General features: G+C 34.1%; 1 protein-coding gene across 3 annotated transcripts in view; it reads right to left on the bottom strand.

Annotated features, from left to right (window-relative positions):
* SOS1 (SOS Ras/Rac guanine nucleotide exchange factor 1) overlaps positions 1–21,936 on the bottom strand; it is a 121,904-nt gene that overhangs the window by 57,561 nt on the left and 42,407 nt on the right. For all 3 annotated transcript variants that reach the window (XM_079109853.1, XM_079109854.1, XM_079109855.1), the window contains exons 2-4: positions 7,402–7,527; positions 2,568–2,699; positions 198–362 (exon numbers count right to left, since the gene is read on the bottom strand). In XM_079109853.1, coding sequence (XP_078965979.1) covers positions 198–362; positions 2,568–2,699; positions 7,402–7,527 — 423 coding nt within the window. The remainder of the gene's footprint in view (positions 1–197; positions 363–2,567; positions 2,700–7,401; positions 7,528–21,936) is intronic.

Raw genomic sequence — 21,936 nt, 5'->3', positions numbered from 1 at the left:
ATATTATTACTGTAATAAACAGTATTGCAGCAATACATAAGAAAATTGCTACATGTTTAACAACATCTTAATATTATATATCTAATATATTTCTAGTAAGTGATATCCTGAATACTTGCTAGTAGATTACTGGAACTATCCCCCAAAACACAGTACACAATTTTAAGAATAAAACACATAGAAGTTCAGTTTCCTACCTTATCAGCACACATTGCCACTTTAATATCTTGTTTTGTAATTTCATAATGTCGTATGTTTCTTACATAATTCCCCACCAGCTTTAAAATGTCTGCAGAAATGTATTCTAATACTGCTACTATGTAAACAGAAACCTGATGGTCAATTTTATAACCTAGGACCTCCTGTAAAATCAAAAGAAAACATGTTTAAACACCATATACTAAATATTCAACACACTGGTTAAAATTTAAAAACATGTAATTTGCCTTAACTTTGAGGTCTATGATTATCAATGTTCAATTTTATAATTTAAGGGGTCCAATTATGAATAATATATGTATTGCTACTGAAAAATGTTAACTAAGAAAAGGCCAGGCAAAATTATCCCTGGTCATGTCAAATACTTTTGAGTATACAGTATTAAATAGATAATCCCTAACCTAGGAAGGGAAGTTCAAGTTTGGTATAGGAGAGCAATTGCTCTTCATTACCCAAGTAAGAATATCTGCAAGTAACTACAACAACAACAAATAAGTTTTCTCTTTTATACAAGAGTAAATACAGGGTTGGGAATATAGCTCAATTGGTAGAGGGCCTGCCTCGCAAGCACAAGGCCCTGGGTTCAATCCCCAGCACTGCAAAAAAAAAAAAAAAAAAAAAAAAAAAAAAGAGTAAATACATTACTGGCATCTAGAAATACCTATTAAATCATATACCTCTATCCTTTCCTAAGGAACCTGGGCTCCCCCAAACCCTTGTGGCACATTTCTGGTATCCCTGGCTGTTCCTATGAAAAAAAAAAAAAAAATGTGTGCTGTGTCCTACTGAACAATGTTAGTTATTAAGAGCACATTAAATAGTTCTATTATTAGACTTCAAAGAGAGTATGGTCTTTCATGGGTCTTTTGTTCTCCTAGGAGAACAAATTCCAAACAATCCAATTAAGGGGGAGAAAAACTGAAATAAGTCTACTATAAGTTGGGAGCAGGCTGCATTTACCCTTTTGGGATATATAAAAACTTTCAATTCATCATGATAAAGATTTACCAGTAACTTGGAATAATACCAACAATTAGATTACAAAACTCAAAATCGGGCTGGGGAGATAGCTCAGTCAGTAGAATGCTTGCCTTGCAAGCACAAAGCCCTGGGTTTGATCCCCAGCACCGCAAAAAAAAAAAAAAAAAAACCTCAAAATCTAGGATGATTAACAATATATACATTTCTCAATTTGTTGATTCTTTCTGACTCTAAGTCAATGTATGGTCAAGAAAACTTGAAAAAGGAATTACAAAGAAATAGGCAATTATTAATAATTTAGTAATTTTCCATGACTTGCACATTTCCTCAAATCAGTCAGTAAGATAAAGGCAGATATTTCTATTCAATCACCAAAGGCACAATATAACCTTTTGACAGTCTTAAACATCAATAAAGGGCTGGGGTTGTGGCTCAGTGGTAGAGCACTTGCCTAACATGTGTAAGGCACTAGGTTCAATTCTCAGCACTGCATATAAATAAGTAAATAAAATAAAGGTCCATTAACAACTAAAAAAAAAAAAAGTTTAAAAAAAATCAAAGTGGTAAGCCTTAAATTTATGTATAAGATTAAGATCTAACACTATCACTTTGAGTCTTTTGAATTTAAACCAGATAGTCAGATGCTTGTTTCTGCTACTTCATTACAAATGGAAATAATGACAATAACTTTCTTGAGTAATAAAACTCACAAACAATATATGTAAGCATTAGCATTTTGCCTGCATTACGGTGTATGCAAAATTATTGATATTTAAAAGTATTAAGGTTTTAATTCCTACAACTTTTTGTTGTGAGTTAATCAATAGTTTGTTCATTGTATTAAAGAGAACAGAAAGAATTATTAGGGTTTCTAGTAGTCATTCTTTCCATTAGTTCTGGAGAGATTTAACTGATTTAAATGGAAAGTTGGACTGGCTAGTTTAAGCGATATTCAGGGATTTTGTTGTTGTTGTTGTTCAAAGGTTATATACCATCTTATTAAAGTCTCACAAAATTTCCTGCACAAAATATTAATGTCTAAATGATTTATATGAACACTTAGCTCTAACCAACAAGAAAGGAGGAATTTTAAAAATTCTCTTTGCAGTTCTAATAACACCTGGAATAAACAAAATCCACAATAACTTTTCTTAGTCCCTTCAATTTGCTTGATTATTACTCTTAGTATGAAACTACCTTAAATTTTATTGCTCAATTTAGACTTATCATAGCATCCTCTCCCCCCCATCACATGAATCCCTGGAAGACTTAAGAGAATTTTACTCTTCAGTTAAACATTCTTAGTGTTTGAAAATGATGGGTTTTATTTGATTTTCAAAGGCAAGAAGGCAGTGTTTTAGTTTTACCTTTAATAAAGGATGAATTTTTTCTACTGGGAGAGATAAAGGGTTTCTTCGCTTCCTCTTTTCAATAGCCGATTGAGCATCAGCTATTGCCCACTTATCGATTGGATGAGGGAAACTTTTTTGGACACGTTCCTTAGAAAATAGGAAAATAACAACTAAGCAGCAAATAAACCAAATAGTAATATTCACTTAAAATTTACTTTAAAAATCAAAGAATACCAAAGAACTTCCCACATGTTGTGTAATGTATACTACAAACATACTTAAGCTAAGGAAAAACTATAATTATTAATGTATTAATTTCTCAGTTGACTAAAAAACTGAACATTCTATTATCTAAGGAGGATAATCATATTCTGAATTCCAACTTTATTGTGATAAATAACCAGAATGAGTAGAAGCTGCTTTAAACATAACTTACAAAATTTCAGGAACAAGACTTAAGCTCAAAAAGCAAATATATAAATCCAATTCTCATTTACTTGTCCTTACTTTCAATACCAGTAGAAAGCTCATGTAGCATCTTGCAATTGAAGCCTCTAAAAATTTTTTTCTTTATCCATCATGTAAAAGTACTTAATTCCAAACTATTTAAAAATCACAAAAATCAATGGTTTACATTGGTATCAACAATTTTAATACACGGCAGTTTATCTTTAAAGTAAGGTCCTCCACAGGTTATTGATTTTTACCAAAATACTTCAATTTAAGCCTTGTAATCCCAGCGGCTTAGGAGACTGAGGCAGAAGGATCCCAAGTTCAAAGCCAGCCTCGGCAACTAAGTGAGGCCCTGTCTCAAAATAAAAAACAAAAAGGGCTGGGGATGGCTCAGTGTTTAAGTGCCCCTGGGTTCAATCCCTGGTAAAACAAACAAACAAACTTCAATTTAATTTCCAGCAATTATTCAGTTACAATTTTCACTGAAAGTGAAAGAACTCAAGTTACTATATAATGGCTGAATTCCCTTACCTTAACAGACAATGTGATTCACTTCACTTTAAACAGAAAGTACTTTCATCGTATCAAGTTTTTAAAATACACTTGCAGGATACCACGAGTATAACCAGTAGAGGTCACTATTACACAACTTTTAATATTTTAATTCCTAGTGCTCAAATGTAGTGTGTGAAAAATGCTGGATGAAATGACATAACAACTTTGATTATAAACCTGAAAAAAAGTCTTATGAGTTGCTTGTAAATGGAAGATAAAAGAAGAATTGTCATGTGATAGTTTGGGGAGTGAGGAAGGGAGGATGATAGGACATGAGAAAATCTTTTTTTTTTTTTTTTTAATAACTTTTATGTATGTACGTATGTACGTGATACTGAGGTTCGAACCCAGTGCCTCACATGTGCTAGGCAAGCATTCTACCACTGAGCCAGAATCCCAGCCCAGCAAATCTTTGTTCAAGGCTAAGTCATTTGCTAAATTGTAAAATGATCATTTATATTCTAATCAATGGAATAAGAAATGTGTTGAAAGAAATAATTGTAGTTAAAAAAGGAGTTAACAAAATTTTCAACTACCTAGTTGAAAACCTACTTGTCAGGATGCTACCCTTATATGAAAGCCATACGAAGGTTCAAAATTCTGGAGGAGAAGGGCAGATGAAAAAGGACAGAATGGGGTAGGAAAGGAACATCCCAAACAAAAACTATTTCCTTTGTCCAACTTAATTCTATGGACTTGTTAATCCCAAAATGACAAGGCCATGTTTTTTTGTTTTTGTTTCCTTTTTTGTTATTGGGTATTGAACCCAAGGTAGGCAAGGACTCTACCACTGAGCTACATTCCCAGAGCACCATGGGTTTCTACTGAAATGTTTACATTGAAAGGTTTAACTCATGGTTAACCACCCAGCTATATCTATGGTACAAATATAATAATGGTGAGTGACCTTGTGGCTTTCTAACATTTTTTTAAAACTCAATTCGGTGTAAGAAATAAATTCTTAATACATTTTACAAAATACCCTTATGTGTTACACATTTACTCACCTGAAACAAAGTTTCATAAACAAGCTCTGCCCCTTTATATAAAGCACACTGGTCTTATCTATTTTTTAAAATGTTGCTTGGGCAATGCACTGAAGTGATTTTATGACTTATTAATGTATTAATGGGTCATGACCTGGAGTCAAAAACAAGCAAGCTGGTGTACAGTGGAGGTAGAAAAACAGTAGGAAAAAAACAGAAGTTGTACTCCAACTTGCAATTCTAAACAGATTTAACATGTTGGGGGATGGGGAGAGTCACCTTAAATATATTTGAAGAGTTTGCTAAGTTCAGGGACCTTATTACTTTCATAAGAAAGCTCTATATTTAAAAATACTCAATCCTAATGAATAAGGAAAATGGAAAATTATTACTTAATAAAAGAATCTAAGACACCATTTGCTATGGCCTGAATGTCTTATCCCTAACAAATTCATGTTGAAATCCTAATCCCCACTGTGTTGGTATTAAAAGGAGGGGACTTTATAAGGTGACTTGGTCATGAGGGCTCTGTCTTCATGAATGGAATTAATCCCTTGTAAAAGAGACTTGAGGAAACACCGCACCCCCTTCAGCTATGTGAGGACAGAGAAGTAGAAAACAAGATTCTATCTGCCAGTGCCTTGATTTTGAACTTCTCAACCTCCAAAACTATAAGTAATGAACTTATGCTATTTAAAAAAATTAAAAATGCTGTTTATAAATTACCCAGTATAAAGTATATTGCTACAGCAGCCTCAACATACTAAGACAGTATTATACTGATTTCTCTGTCTCATCTCCACAGTCTTTATTCTTATCTAAATACCATTCCAAGGCTGGTTCAGGAAGAAGAGTACTATACATTATACTATTAATTTTTTGAAAAAACAAGCAATCATTTTTATCTATTCTCTTCTGAGGGTCAGTTTTCCCATACATAGTATAAGAACAGTAAATTGCCCCAGGGTTATTGTAAGGACAAAAATTTATGATAGTACTTTGAAATTGTCAAGCTCAGTATATAACTGATTGGTATTTCTATTACTGTTATACTGTTACACATACTTAAAAAAAAAAAAAAATCCATCCCTAGTTCTAAAGCCAACTCACTGGAATTCCATATGGCTACCTTCACTTTAAAGACTCAGGTGAAGTATTTCAAAGGAAGGAAAAGGATAAATATCTTTTATTATTATTATTATTATTTTAGTTGTTGATTGACCTTTATTTTTGAAAATTTATTTATATGTGGTGCTGGGAATCGAACCCAGTGCCTCACACATGCTAGGCAAATGCTCTGCCACTAGGCCACAACCCCAACCAGAATAAATATCTTTGATGTCTCAGTATCTTAAGAATATTAAAAAGCTATGAAATATCCTTTATTCAATTTTGAGTCTACATATTGATTAAATCCATACAAATGGAAGACTGAGAGACTTATAGGTATTTCTGAAAATTCATGGAGATCTCCTTTAATATTGGCAAATAATGTATTAGGCTCTATATTAATTAAAAGGATAAAATTGATAAGCATAGATACAATGTCAGCAGACTAGCAAGTTCCTGGAATGTACCAACATCAGAATAATAAACACAATGAGATCTGTATCTCCATTCTAATATATCAGATATTGGGCTGCACGCTGCATTTTATAATCACTGTGGGGGAACCTGACTAGGATCCAAACGAGCAATTGGAATTGTTATGAGAAGCAGAGTCAGGAAACTCATTCTATTTAAGATCCAGTTTGTGAAGCCCCAATGTAAACAGTTATCCAAAGATAATTATAAATAAAAGATATTCATAATTTAATTTCAATGAAAAAAGGTATAAAATTTAATGTAAAAAACCTACCCTGAACTGCTTAGGAAATTAAAATGAATTACTACTCCACAGTACATAATCTTTTCGACATCCACAACATTTGTAATTCAGTGTTCCTTGATACTTTGTCTTAACTGAAATCTGGATCCCCTAGGACTTCTAGAGCAGGAACTGCCTACTGCCCATGGCCCACAAGTGGCATTGAAGGATTCCATAAGCTGCTTCTGAAACATCATTTCCACTCTCATGTAAGTCCTGCCAGCATCCTGTGCAGCTTTATTGTCTACATTAATATCACATAAAATACTCTTCTGAACTGGTTTTTTGTTTGTTTGTTTTTGTTTTTGTTTTTTCTTTTACTGGGGAATAAACTCAGGGGCACTCAATCACTGAGCCACATCCAGGGTCTCACTGAGTTGCTTAGCACTTCACTGTTGCTGAGGCTGGCTTTCAACTCCTATTTCAGCTTCCCAAACTGCTGGGATTACAGGTGTGCACCACCACACCCTTGGCATGGACTCTTAATTCTTTGAACAATTCATCTGGGGGACTTTCCCCTCTAGTACAGTCACCACCCCAGTGGGCACGTCCTGCTTTGTAACTATGTTACCAATGAATTCTTAAATTCATACAACTCTGTTTCCAATCTACTCTAGTACTCTTGCTCAGATATTTTAGTGTTACCAAGTCTCTGAGTTTACTGAGGTTAATGGAAATGTTTTTGAAATGCTAGCTAGCTAGCTTTACCCAAACAAAAGAAACACTACTCTTTAAGTTATGTACATCATTCTGGCATCACACAATCGTTTTAGTTTAAAAGTAAAATATGAAATAGTCTCACAGCCAAAATATATAAAAGCTATCATATTCCCAACACAAAGTTTAAAGGCATCCAGTCTTGATTTTCATATATATCAAATGTACATTTTATGGAATTGAAGAGCAAATTCTTTTTCCCTTCATGATATTACAAAAAATACATACATTAGATACATCTAAAGTAAATATGAAGCAAATTTTGTCATACCTCTACATCTGAAACACTTCGGGGCTGAGCTTGGCATAGCATATTTAATAATTGCAAAATTAATTCTTCAACATACTGGAGAGCATCATCATTAGATTCAAGAGTTGGATGAACTTGCCCCTGGACCTATTAAACAAAAAGGAAAGTAATTAAGATGCAGATTTGATTTACCTAATTAAAACAAACAAAAGAATAATTTTTTAAAAAAATGTGAACTAACCTACAAAGACAGGCTGGATATTACTGACCCAAAGTCAGGAATTCTTAACCTTTGTTCCCCTCAAGCCACACCTACCATACATGCTAATAACATGCTTTGGAAATCCTGCTGCCTAACTGTATAATTTCAGTATTTTTTCTTATACCACAGTTGTAATGAGATACAGTAATGGCATGAGAGGCTGAGGTGGCAATTAAAGCTGCAGTTTGTGATATGTTTTTTGTCAGGAACCAGTTACAGCATTTATTCAACATTCTGCTTGGGCAAAATTAGCCTCCTTTGGGTATCTGCCCCTTATTTAACTCAATCTTTCCTACTAAATGAAAAATCCAAGAGGAGATATATGTAATGTCTACTAATTTACCTCCAGCACCTAACACTACACAGGACACACATAGTACACATTTGATTAATATCTGTGTCTCTGTCAACAGACACAAAATGTACACTTTGACAATTTGTGACTTTGTCCATTACACGTAGGATGACTGATGGCCTAAAGATCTTCACCTTCTTTTTATTTCCACAACCACTTCTTTAGAGGCACCTCAGGCTTCTATAAAGCTTGCATTTTAATAGCCAGCACAAAAGCTGCCTTCTCTTTATCACTCACTATGAGCTGAAATAAATAAATGGCAAGAAAAAGCAGTCCCTGAGATAAATAATACATGTTTTAAGACATGTTCAACTCTTTCAGAGGGTGGTAAAGGACTTACTGGAAGAAAGTACACAATACACACTGGTCAAGAGCAGAGGATGGTCTGCCCTACTGTATCCCGTTAGCTAGGGGATAACAACCATGGTGTAAGGGGAAATAGTTATAAGCAGTGTACTATATAATGAATTTTTAAAAACATGTTAAAAATATGTACATATATACACATATATACATATGCACTTGTATTTTTCAAGGCAAATATTTTAGAGGCAAGTAGCAATCTAATAATTCAGAATTGCACAAGGGGGTACTATATAGAGTATGAAGTTTTAAACTATTTTTAAAAACATTTTTACAGGTGAAGAAACTGAGCCCAAAAAGGCTTAACTCATTTGCCCACTTTTAACTATATTCAATATAGCAACTACCAACCTGATTATAATTTATCTGATAATAGATCTCTCTACCCTATCAGATGACTGAATGGTTATTATACAGTTAAAATAATGGAGAGCCTGGTGTTTGAGATTCTGAGTTCAGTCCTTCCCATTCACCATGACATCACATTCTGACTAATGTGGACAGGTACTAAATCTTGTGAACTTAGCATGACTGAATTACCCTTTCAAAAAAAAAACAAACAAACAAACAAAAAAACAACAAAAAAAACCCAAAACGGATCTTGACAAAAGTTTCTTACAATACTGAGAATTTAAACCAGAGGTACACTACAGCTGAGCTACATGCCCAGTCCTTCCTCAAACTCTGGATCCTCCTGCCTCAGTCTTTTGAGCAGATGGGATAACAGGCGTGTGCCACTGTGCCTGACAGACAGAAGTTTTACAATTATATGTTGAATTGTGTGCCCCCAAAGACTTATACAGTCTTCTCAGATAACCTGTATCTTCATCTAGCTGTGAAGACTAACACCACATTTAGGGTTATTTCTATCTGGTGCTCAGTCAGGTTCCTTTCTTTTCTGAAACTCTATTTTTTTTTTTTTTTGGCGGTGCTGGGGATCGAACCCAGGGCCTTGTGCTTGCAAGGCAAGCACTCTATCGACTGAGCTATCTCCCCAGCCCCTCTTTTCTTAATATTAATGGCACGATCTATTCTAGTTCTCTGATTTCTTTGCTTCCTTTAAAATTTTCTTGTAGAATTCCATATGTTCCTTCACCCCTCAAATGTGAACTCTCATCTATCTACTCCCTTCTATTCTTTTCCCCAAGTAATCCCATTTATTTCCACATTTTGAACAAATACCTTACATGGATGACTCCATATTTATCCCTATTCCTAATTTCCTGATTTTTAAGACCCATGCTTCTAAATACATGCTAAATATTTACACCTATTCTACCATCACCTCAAATTTAACATTAATAAATTCTCAACATTAAATCCGTCAAATTAGGATTATAATTCATACAAAAGACCAGTAAATTGTTTTATTTCCTTAGAAACAAAACTGAAAAACACAGGCAACAGTTTATGCTTAAAGGTCAAGCAGAGGTTGGGGCTGTGCCTCAGTCATAAAGCACTCGCCTAGCGCACATGAGGACCTGGGTTTGAGCCTCAGCATCACATAAAAATAAAGTTTTGTGTTCAACTACAACTATATATATATATTTTTTAATTTGGCCTTTTTTTAAATTAAAAATCATAAATTTACATAGGGCAATCTTGTTTGATTCATTCTGTTTTTTTCCCTTCCCCCCACCCCTCCCACCCCTCTTTTCCCTCTATACAGTCCTTCCTTCCTCCATTCTTACCACCCTCTTTATCCCTAACCCTAAACCTAACCCTAACCCTAACGCTAACCCCTACTACCCCCCCCATATGTCCTCATCCGCTTATCAGCGAGATCATTCGTCCTTTAGTTTTTTGAGATTGGCTTATCTCACTTAGCATGATATCCTCCAATTTCATCCATTTGCCTGCAAATGCCATAATTTTATCATTCTTCATGGCGGAGTAATATTCCATTGTATATATATGCCATAGTTTCTTTATCCATTCATCAACTGAAGGGCATCTAGGTTGGTTCCAAAATCTGACTACTGTGAATTGAGCAGCTATGACCATTGATGTGGCTGTATCTCTGTAGTATGCTGATTTTAAGTCCTTTGGGTATAGGCCAAGGAGTGGGATAGCTGGGTCAAATGGTGGTTCCATTCCAAGCTTTCTGAGGAATCTCCATACTGCTTTCCAGAGTGGCTGCACTAATTTGCAACCCCACCAGCAATGTATGAGTGTACCTTTTTCCCCACATCCTCGCCAACACCTATTGTTGCTTGTGTTTATATATATTTTTTAAGTGAAGCAGAGTATTAATTTCTAAAAATTCATAAACTGATCTTTGTTCTTTCAAGGAAAATGCTAAGATGTTTCTTTAAAGAGCAAACAGAAGTAGTATTATATTTCACATGCAGATAGAATAAATACACTTCTCTTCCAATGAGATAGTATTACAGCTAAAGTGTTCCATCCCACCTAAAATGGTATTCTGGCATTTAATAGATCAAATGATCCAAATTGTTCAAGACTATACAGAATAGTTTCCCTGCCAAATCCTATGACAACCTCAGAAGCCATCTACAGCTGATTATTTACAGAGGTGTGTGCATGTGTGTGTTTATCAGCAATTACAATAAGCATTTAGAACTGGGTATAAGCTAGATGTGGGTTTTCCCTCAAATGTAGTTTGCAAAAACATTACCTTTTATATTTAAGTTTATTGACAAAGAAAACTTCATTATAGTTCTTTAAATGTAATTAAAGTAATTTAAGTATAAGAAATGTAAATACTTCACTAAAGAACTAATGATAGCCATGAATAAGAATTTTATGTGACAATGACAGCAATTACTCTTTTAAGATATAATCACCATGACCATGTTCAATTACAGATGCCACACTTGAATTTCCCATCTTCATTGGGACCACTTGGCTTCTGCCTTGGGCAGTTCATTTTGTCTCTTGTAATTCCTAGCAGACTCTGAAGGAACTTCATTGGTTATTATTGCCAGATTTTGTGAAATCAAAAAGCCAAGGGATTTGGTCTATATAAATCCCCAATTGTTTGATACATGAGTCCTCCAAGTGTAATCAGGAACCCCTTGGGTAAACTACCAGAAAACACTTGTGTTGAATTCTGATGAATCTTTAATAGCCTTTTGTAGCTAATGGCTCTCTGAAGAATTAAAAAGGCTTTTAGATTGTATTTTGTCATGTCTTAAGCCCAGATCTGTCACTTTTATTTATAAATGGGAGAATCTCAAATGAAACTGGTATTCTCAAAACCTTTTCCACTGTTAGGATTATTTAGTTACTATTTGATGTTTTAGATGTAGTTTAAAAATCAAGGCAAAAATCCTTCATAAAAAGAAAAAAGTCAAGAGGCAAAAATCGAACAATTCAGAGAGCTTTTATCTTTCTCATAAATAAATATATTTTCTTATTTCTTGGTGCCTGTTAATTGGCTCTGATGCCCATATATGTGACAATTTATTCATTTATCTATCAATCTATCATCTATCTTCCTGAGCTTTTGTTACTTGCCAGGGAAATAAAGATGAAAAAGACATGGAATCCATCCTCAAAAAGTTCAGTAGAGTGAGGAGGTTGGACTTATACAATTAACCATGGCACAATGTGCTGAGGCAAAAACAGAGTTATGTTTAAGGTACAACGATAACCACTGAATGCTGGGGGGGGGGGGGGGGTATGAGAATTCCCCCAGCAGAAAGACACACTTTGAATAAGGGCATAAAGGATGAAGAAGGTGTAATAACAGCAGATATGAGAAAGTGAATTTACTAAAAGGGCTACTAGCATATAAAAAGGTACAGAGACCAAAAAAAAAAAAAAAAATTATATGTTGGAGAAATCAAATTGGACAAATAGTACACGTGGGAAAGGAAGACTAGAGAGACCAGGCTAGCATATAGTGCCGAGGAGCTGGGAAGAGATCAGAGAAGAAGGAAATAATTGAAAGGTTTTAAGCTAGAAATTGACGCAATTAGATCTGTTTGCTGAAATCAGACCATGTCAGTGTGAAGGATGGGTTAAAGCACAGCTGAGGGTGAAGGAAGCAAAACTAGTTGGAATGATGCCCAAGGCTCCATAAGGAGAGCAAAGACTTGGACCCAAGCAGACGGCAGAAGGTGGAAAAAAAGGGACAGTTAAGGTGGACGATTACTTGGGGGGGACCTGAAGACAGAAATGAGAGAGAACCACCTACTAATCAGCCCTGGAAATGTTAGAAAGTAATATTTTGCAGAAAAGATAAGAAATTCAAAGTCTGACATTAAATTTAATGTTCTTATACTACATCTAGTGAAATACAGCAGAAACTGTTTTTTTTTTTTTTAAATCAAGGTTCCTAAATTTTTATTTTATTTTGGTTGTGAATTATTTGTAATGTTTCAAATTCTCAAGGAGAAAAACAACATAACTGTCAGTTCTTTGGTAAAAATAAATTTATTTAATTACCTATCAGGTATTATAACTACAAAAAGAGGAGCCAGGCATTAGTGTGCACGTCTATAACCCCAGTGACTATGAAGATTGAGGTAGGAAGATCACAAGTTTGAGGTTATCCTCAACAATTCAGAGAAGCCCTAAGCAATTTAGCTAGAGCCTGTCTCAAAATAATAAGGATTGGGGATGCAGCTCAGTGGTAAAGTGCCCCTGGGTTCAATCCCCAGTACCAAAAATATAATAAATTGATTGAAATAAGTAAAAATTGTTTTAAGAGTACCTATCACATACTTGGCTGTGATCAAAATATAAATAAAAATACAGGCACACTGTACAAGAGGCTTTGGACTACATATGGCAAAAATAAAAAGTGTATTCACAAAATGGTAAAACTTCAGGAAATTTTTTTCCTTTTTTCCATGAAATTTTTGAGAAAACAAAGATATTGCTAACATCGCAATAGTTTATAAGAAATGTGATTACTAAAAAATCGTACCTCATATTATCTTAAGAAATGTTTAATTAAAGTAGGACTAATGCACAGTAAGTATTTAAAACACATGAACACACAAATATCAAGAAAAGGCTTCTTGCTAGCAAAAGATGGGCTAATTCAAAACCAAACCAATTGTAGTTGTTTGAAATTCAATGAATTTATACAAACTGGTAAGGTCAAATGATATTTAAAAACAAAAACTCATTAAATAGCACTGGACATAAACTTGGACACTGATACTACAATAATTAAATATGTATCATTCTTTTTCTGTGCAAGCTATACTTAAATAGCCCAAGTTGATGAGGAAATCTTCCTTATAGAAGGATTCTAGATAATAGAGTAAGAAAAACTCACAATTTGTAGCCTGAATCACATAAATTCAGATATCAGTCATCAATAAATGTAGCTTTTTATGTGAAGAGTCCTTCATAAAGGAGGGCTCAGGCTGCCACCTCCTGAAACTCCTAATTAATTTTAGTTAGCATATCAAAATTGGGACCAGACTTGACGCTGTCAAGGCATGGCACCACCTGTGAGGCATTCCTGCCAAAACTGGATAAACATAATCACACTGCTAAAGCTAGCTTCCATTTAGAGAAACTACAGATATAAGGACAAGTGAGACATCACAGGAAAACAGAAAACTTCATAATGTTTGATATTTTGTTGGCTACTTGATTCAGTTTCTACAAGTCACTTGAGTAAGGCAGGTCTATAGTTAAAAGAAATTTAAGAGACATAACTCATGACCTTGTTTGGCTCCTGAGTCCAATAAACCAACTGCAAAAATGACAATTTCGAGATAATTGAAGAAACTTGAATTTCAACTGGTATTAGTAGATGCCACCAATAAATTATTGTTAATTTTGATAGTTATGATAATGATATTGAAGATATGCAAGAAAAAGATGCATATTGAACTGTGCAGGAAGAACAGTGTTTCTGAGATTTGTTTTAAACTACTTCAGGGGAAGAAAAAGGAGAGTTAATCAAACAGATGTGGCAAAATCTAGAAAACTCTTGGCTCTAAGTGATAGGCACATAGATTCATTATTCTACTTTACAGTAAGATTTAAAGTTTCCATTAAAAACACTGGAGTGATATGAAAGCACTGCATATTACTAGGGAGCCTATCAGCAATACAAATCCACTCTATTCTAACGATTCCCCTTGAGACATTTGGGGGTGGGTTCCAAATTAACCATACTTAGACATTCTTAAAAGTAGTTCCGAGATCACACTTTGAGAAACACTAACACAGAGGAAACTCCCAAGTCCTAAATATATCTGGAGAAGTTAGGAGATGATTCCCAGGAGATTCTTATCTTGACCTGACTTCTAAAGAATGAATGGAAATTTGCTAGGTGAATCAAATGGGAGGAAAATCCAGAAGGAATAATATGGATAAACATACAGAGATCTGAGAGTACCCACTGTAGTTTAGAAATGTCAAGCAGTTTGGTATGGTTAGAATGGAAGGCAGCATGAACAAAGAACAGATTAGCAGGAGATGAAGTGGGCAAGAGGCAGAAGAACATAAAAGATTCTGTATTGCATGCTAAGAAATTTAACTACATTTAAAATATTGATGCTAAGGCAACTTTTATTATACATTGTAAACAGATCAATTGTAGAACTCTGGAAACATAAACCACCCATATTTTCAGGATAATCTTTTGTCTTAAAAAGGTCTATTGCGAAGGGGAAGGAAGGGGAGATGGGAACAGGAACAAGTAGAATGAATGGGATATAACTTTCCTACGTTCATATATGAATACACAACCACTGAAACTCCACATCATGTACAACTGCAGGAATGGGATCTCAATTAGAATAAATTATACTCCATGTATGTACAGTATGTCAAAATACACTCTACTGTCATGTATATCTAAAAAGAATGAAAAATAAAATAAAAAGGGTCTTGTTAGTTTTTAATTCATAAAAGTATACAAATATAAGATTACCTTTCAATTACACTGTCTACTACCTAAAACTGGGTATTAAAATATGCACTAAAATCAAGTATACTTAAGTCGAGTGGACAAAAACTGAATAGTATGCTTATATGACACAATTATGTACATACAGCATGTATATATGTACATGTATTTCTTACTTCTATCTACTGAGACAGCCTAAAAACATTGATACCTCTGCTATAATGAGCATACTCAGAACCCAGATCTTGGTTTCTAATGACATTCTTCAATAAGAGAAACAAGAGATCCGTGGAAACTGGCTGATTCTAAGTTTAGAGTAAAATCAATACAGAAGTTCTTAAACAAACAAAACACACACACACAAAGAATGAAAGTATGTCAAAAACACACAGTGGGCAGGGAGAAGGAAGAAAGGGGGAAAAGACAGGTGCAGTTCCAATGGTCAAAACTGAAACAATTTGAGTAACGAAGTAAGTAATATAGTACTGGATTATAACCATAGCTACATTTCCTAAATAAAAGATATCTCTCATATATATACATATACATGAAAAGAAACAAATATATAAAAATAAAATTTCATATTTATACAATTATAAATATACATTCATAAACATTTTTTATATGTAAAAGTTATCTTCCTCAAATTTTTCCACTTTCTTTGGAAGCAAGCTGGTGAGTGTTAGTTAATGGACCACAGCTGAAAGGGGTAATTATCCACATAACTAGGTGATTAAGGTTAATGAGAAAAGTTGGGTTGATAGCAGATACCTTGATATACCAGGATGAAAAACAGCACTTTACCTCTGTAGTCTTCTTGCAAAAAATCCATGATATCAGTGTAACCCTGAGGAAGACACTGAACAAAACCAAATTGATGGACATTCTGCAAAAAACTTAACCAGTGCTTCTAAAGGTCTGAGACAAGACAGTCTGAGAACCCAGAGTTAGGGAGTTAAGATGAGAAAATGTAATGTGGTATCCCAGAGGAGAGCCTGAAGCAGAACAGGACACTAGGGGGGAAAATTAGAAAATCTGGTCAAGTTTAGTAAATAATAATATACCAATGTTGACTTCTTAGTTATGACAAATGTACAGTGGGGTGAAGGATAAACAAGAGTTCTCTGTACTATCTGAAAATGAAAAAGTATTCTAAAATTAATCTTTAGATAAATGAAGCTTGGAGTGTAACCCAGAACACATGCTTAGCACACACAGGTAGCTGAGCCGAATTTCTATCGTCATCATCGTCATCATAAAAGATAATATGGGTTGCAGCCAAAGCAGTACTTAGAAGAAAACTTAAGGGCTTAAAGATTTATACCAGAAAAGAATAAAAGATGAAAATTCACAGGTTAAACATCCAAACTAAGAAATTGGATGAGGGGAAGGGATTAAAACACATCCTAAAGAAGAAATAAAGAAAAGCAAAAGTTAATAAATAAGAATCAAAAGTTGAAACTTTGAAAAACACTAATAGAAAACCTGCTAGGAGACTGGCCAAGAAAAAGAGAAGGCACAAAAAAAATTATCGTATTTTTTAGAAAGGAGGACATAACTACAGATACAGCAGAATTTAAAAAGATATGAGGGCTGGGGTTGTAGCTCAGTGGTAGAATGCTTGCCTAGCATGCATGAGGCACTGGGTTCGATTCTCAGCACCACATGCAAATAAATATAAGTAAATAAAGGTCCATCAACAACTGAAATTTTTTTAAATAAAAAATGGTATGAAAAAATTATGAAAAACTTCAAAGCAAATTTTGAAGTTGTAGGCTAAGTGAATAAACTCTTAAAAATATAAATTATCAAAAATGACTCAAAAATATTTCTGGTGGTTCTCAATCATTAAAGAAATTGGATCAAAAGCTTGAAACTTCTCATATGCAAAATAATTTTATCTTTCTAGGAAAAGACAATTCCAACCTTATATCATGTTGTGTGTGTAACTGACACTAGACCAGACTAAGAAGAAAAGGAACAAGGAAAGTAAAATTATTCATAGGACAGTTCCTAAATTTGATAAAAAAATATAAACAAAAATGTTACAGCAAACGTCCAATTCTTCCCTCTGTAATGGACATGCATTTTCCTTTTTTTTTAAATTTATTCTTTATAAATATACTTGACAGTAGAGTGTATTCTGACATATTATCCATACATAGAGTACAACTTATTAAGGTCCCATTCACGAGGTATTGTACGTGATATGGAGTTTCACTGGTTGTGTATTTATATATGAACATAGGAAAGTTATGTTCAATTCATTCTACTGTCTTTCCTATTCCCATTTCCCCTCCCTTCCCTTTGTCTAACCCAATGAACTTCTATTCTCCTCCCGCCCCCACACCCCTTATTGTATGTTCTCATCCATGTATCATAGAGAACATTCAGCCTTTGGTTTTGGGGGATTGGCTTATTGTTCACTTAGCACAATAGTCTCTAGTTCCATTCATTTACTGGCAAATGTCATTATTTCATTCTTCTTTATGGCTAAGTAATACTCCATTGTGTATATATACAACATTTTCTTTATCCAATGAATGCTATATAAAAGGCCTTAAATGGTATGATATATAAAATCATAATGAAGTCAATTTTCCTGTAATCTAAACATCAAATAGTTATTAAGATAGAAAGTTTTTCAGAAATATTGAAATATAGATCCTAAATTCACTTAGGAGAGTCAAGAATAACTAAGGCGCTCCTAAAGAAAAGTCAGACAAAACATTTTTACTGTTGAGTGCAATGGCACATACCTGTAATCCCAGTTACTCGGGGGCTAAGGCAGGAGAATCACAAATTCAAGGCCAGCCTCAGCTAAATTAGTGAGACCCTGTTTCAAAAACAAAAAATAAAAGGGGTCTGGGGTTGTAGCTCAGTGGTAGAGGAATTGCCTAGCATGAGTGAGGCTCTGAGTTTGATTCTTAGCACCAAATATAAGTAAATAAAAGTTCATCAACAACTTTAAAAAAAAATTTTTTTAAAGGACTGGGGGTGTAGCCCAGTGGTAGAGTTCCTGTATTCAATTCCCAGTAGGTGAGGGGACAGAGATCATCCTGCCAGATAAAGATATTATTAAGCTATAATAATTAACAGTGTAAATTGTACAGAAACAGGAAGAAACACTACTATAATGTGGAGCAAATAAACAGACACCCCCCCAAATAACAGTAGTACAGATTCATAGAGAAAGGATGATTACTTAATATGGTATTAGGACAATTGGAAAGTCATTTCTTATCACACACCACATACAAAAATCAACTGAAAACAGATGAAGTACATCATCACAATAAACAAAAAATTCAGAAGCCTTTAGAAAGAATATCTTCATAACTTGAGGTAAGAATTTTTTTAAATGACCAAAAAAGCATGAAATGAGGAAACACCACAATTCAATTTCATTAAATGAAGGACTACTACTTCATCAAAATATCATAAAAAGTGCAAAGATAAGCCACACACTAAGTGATAATAAATTGAACACATAAAACCTGGAAAGGATAAATAGGATAAAGAACCCAAAGTATTAATAAAAACAAATACCTCAATTTTTGTATATAGGGCAGAAGTCACGTGTATGCACAACTCCCCCAAAAATATTATAAAAGTTCTCAGCTTCGATCACATTAATCACATTAGTACTCAGGTAAGTACAAATAAAAATTACAAGATATTGTTTTATACCTACTATTTTGACAAAAAATTGAAAATTTGAGAATATCAAGTGTCCATAAAGATGTAAAGAAATGAGAATTTTCATCCATTACTGGTGGGAATATAAAATAACTACCTCTCTGGATAAAAGTTCGGATTACCTAGGAAAGCTGAACATAAAACACACACACACAGCAATTCCAAGTACATTATAGAAGAACAGATTATGCATGTATAACAAATGAGCAAGCACCAAAGATTGTAACAACAATGTTTGAAAAGCAAAACTTGGAACTGACCCAAATGTCCACCAACACTTCTTCAACAAGGGATTAATACACTGTAGTCAATTCGTAAAGTGGAATATTAACAGTGAAAATGAATGACTTATAAACTGCACATAACATAAATGAATCTCAAAAATATAATATTGAGCAGAAATAAGTCAAACAATATAAATAATATGATTCCATTTATATCCAACAAATTTAGAAAAAAGACAAACCGAACTATTCATTATTTAGGAATTTATACATATGTGATAAAACTAAAGAAGAAACAAAAAAAAAAAGAAGAAAGAAAAAAGAAGCAACTGATTAACTCAAAACTCTAAGTTGTTACCTCCAGAGGATGGAAGAAAAGATGCAGTAAGGAAAACCGAGGGGACTTTTAAGTATTATTTCTTAAACTGTGTGTTAAGTACATAGACACTCATTTTATTACTCTTGAAACCAAACATACATATGCTATGTGCACTGTTTTAAATGTGCAATATACAAAACTTCAAAATATTAAGAGAATACCATGAATAATGGATTTTTTTAAATATTACTTTTCTACTTTTGAAGGTTTTAAGTATTTTCTTCAATATAAGGAGGATGTCTTACAAAAATGACTTGAAAATACAATGCATTACAACTGGTCCATTAATTTTACAAAGTTGAAAAACCTTGAAAAAACTGAGAAAACAAAGAGTACTAACAAAAATCAGCATTTACTATTCAAGCACAGCTGCCTGGTTTCTTTACCTACAGGTAGCTTGTTAAATACTATTAGCCTTTTGTCATATTTTAAGTACAAGCTACTGACAGTGAGTAATTATAATGAAATTCTTGACTTTCTACTCATCTATAAACATGCTGAAGAGACATGTCCCCAAAGCAGAGTTTGAAATTTTCACCCAGAAGCATCCCATTTCTAATGTTAATGCTTGCTCTTGGAAGCAAAATTAACTTGTCTTAATTTGATTAAGATCATGAACACAACTTTCACACTGCCATACCTTCTCATGCTTGTCCTCTTGAATGTCCTTCCCCTTCATACCTGCCAACTGAAATCCTACTAATAATCACTTTAAGGTAATAGCAATTCACTCTTATCACCCAGGTTCTCACAAGAGCTAGGCAAGCACTCTATTACTGAGCTACACCCCTAGTCCTGTATTGTTGTTGTTGTTGTTGTTAAAAGTTGAATAACTTGAGGTAATAATTTTTTTTAATTTTTTCCCTCAAGGAAAGGAAAAAGGTCTGTGGAGACAGGAACTGAGTCTTTTTCATAATTTTTTGTCCATACTGCATACTTACTGGCATCTAATGGATGTCTTATTACTTGGTTTTATTTCTAATAAAGGGACTAGGATTAGTTCATGTTCCTACCAATCAGAGGGAAAAGCCCTCTCAACACATGAGACATCAAGTAAAGTTCTCAGGAAAACACTGCTTTAATATAAGACTAAAGGGCTGGGGAGATAGCTCAGTCGGCAGAGCAAGCACAAGGCCCTGGGGTTCGATCACCAGCACCAAAAAAGAAAAAAAAAAAAAAAAAAAAATATATATATATATATATATATGACTAAAGGCAGTTTGGACAAACTCTAACAAAACTTATAGCAACCCTCGAAGGGTTCAGATTTATCCCAAATAATTTACTTACCAAAAGAAAGCACAACAGTATTTACAGAATCATAACAAAGTCCATTACCCAAGAATATAAAATTCACAGTTTCCAAAAATCAAAAATTACCAGGCACATGAAAGGCAGGAAAATACAACCCCAAAGAAGAAAAGTAAATTAACTAAAACAGACCTAGAAAAGACAAGAATTTTTGACTAAGCAAAGACATTAAAACGAATAGCATAGATGTGCTTTGTATGTTGAAGAATATATATGTGTGTGTGTAGATATATACACACACACACACACACACACACACACACACACACACACATATATATATATAAAATACATCTAAAATTAAAGTAGACTGGATTGAGTTAACAGCAAAAAAGGTATGCGAACTTGGAGACAAAGCAATAGCGACTATCCAAAATGAAACACTCACAGGAAAAGGACTAAAAAACATTATGCAGTCTATCACACATATAATTAGAATCCCAAGGAGGGAAGGGATAGGAAAATAAACTTAAGAAGGAATAGGCCCAATTTTGGGGAACCACGTATGAGCTCCTTCCTGCCCTACCATATCACTTTGACAAGCACTGCCTTAAAGTAGTTGTCTATGTTTTAATAAGATACAACAAAGATGGTTTGCTTGGTTCATTCATGTTTCTAGTTTTTCCTCTGTGAATAAAATCTTGACTGTTGTTTAAGTAAAAGCCAGGTTTGTATCCTACCTACGTTTCATTATAAATGCAAGGTCAGGCCAGATGCAGTGGTGCTACCTGTAATTCCAGCTACTCAGATGCTGAGGCAGGAGGTTCTCAAAGTTTGAGGTCAGCCTTAGCAACTTAATGAGACCCTGTCTCAAAATAAAAAATAAAAGGGATGGAATTTGGCTCAGTGGTAGAGAGCCCCTGGGTTCACTCCCAGTAACGCACACACAGAGCCAAGTTACCTGTTCAGCTTACTCCTTGCACCCTTTTCCAGAAGACACAGTCCCTACCCACATTAGGAAAAAACACAAAGAAGAGGAGTTCTGTTCACAGAATGTTTGTGAAGGGAATAAATGAAAAGCATGTGGTTAAGTTCTATTTAGCACCAGTTTTATCGTTACGAGTTTAACATGCGTAGGGTAGGTTGAAACATAATCACTATAAACTACCTCTCTAGGAG

Source organism: Sciurus vulgaris, assembly GCF_902686455.1.
Source record: "Sciurus vulgaris genome assembly, chromosome: 14".
Lineage (NCBI taxonomy): Eukaryota > Metazoa > Chordata > Mammalia > Rodentia > Sciuridae > Sciurus > Sciurus vulgaris.
This window is presented reverse-complemented; position numbering and strand designations above follow the sequence as displayed.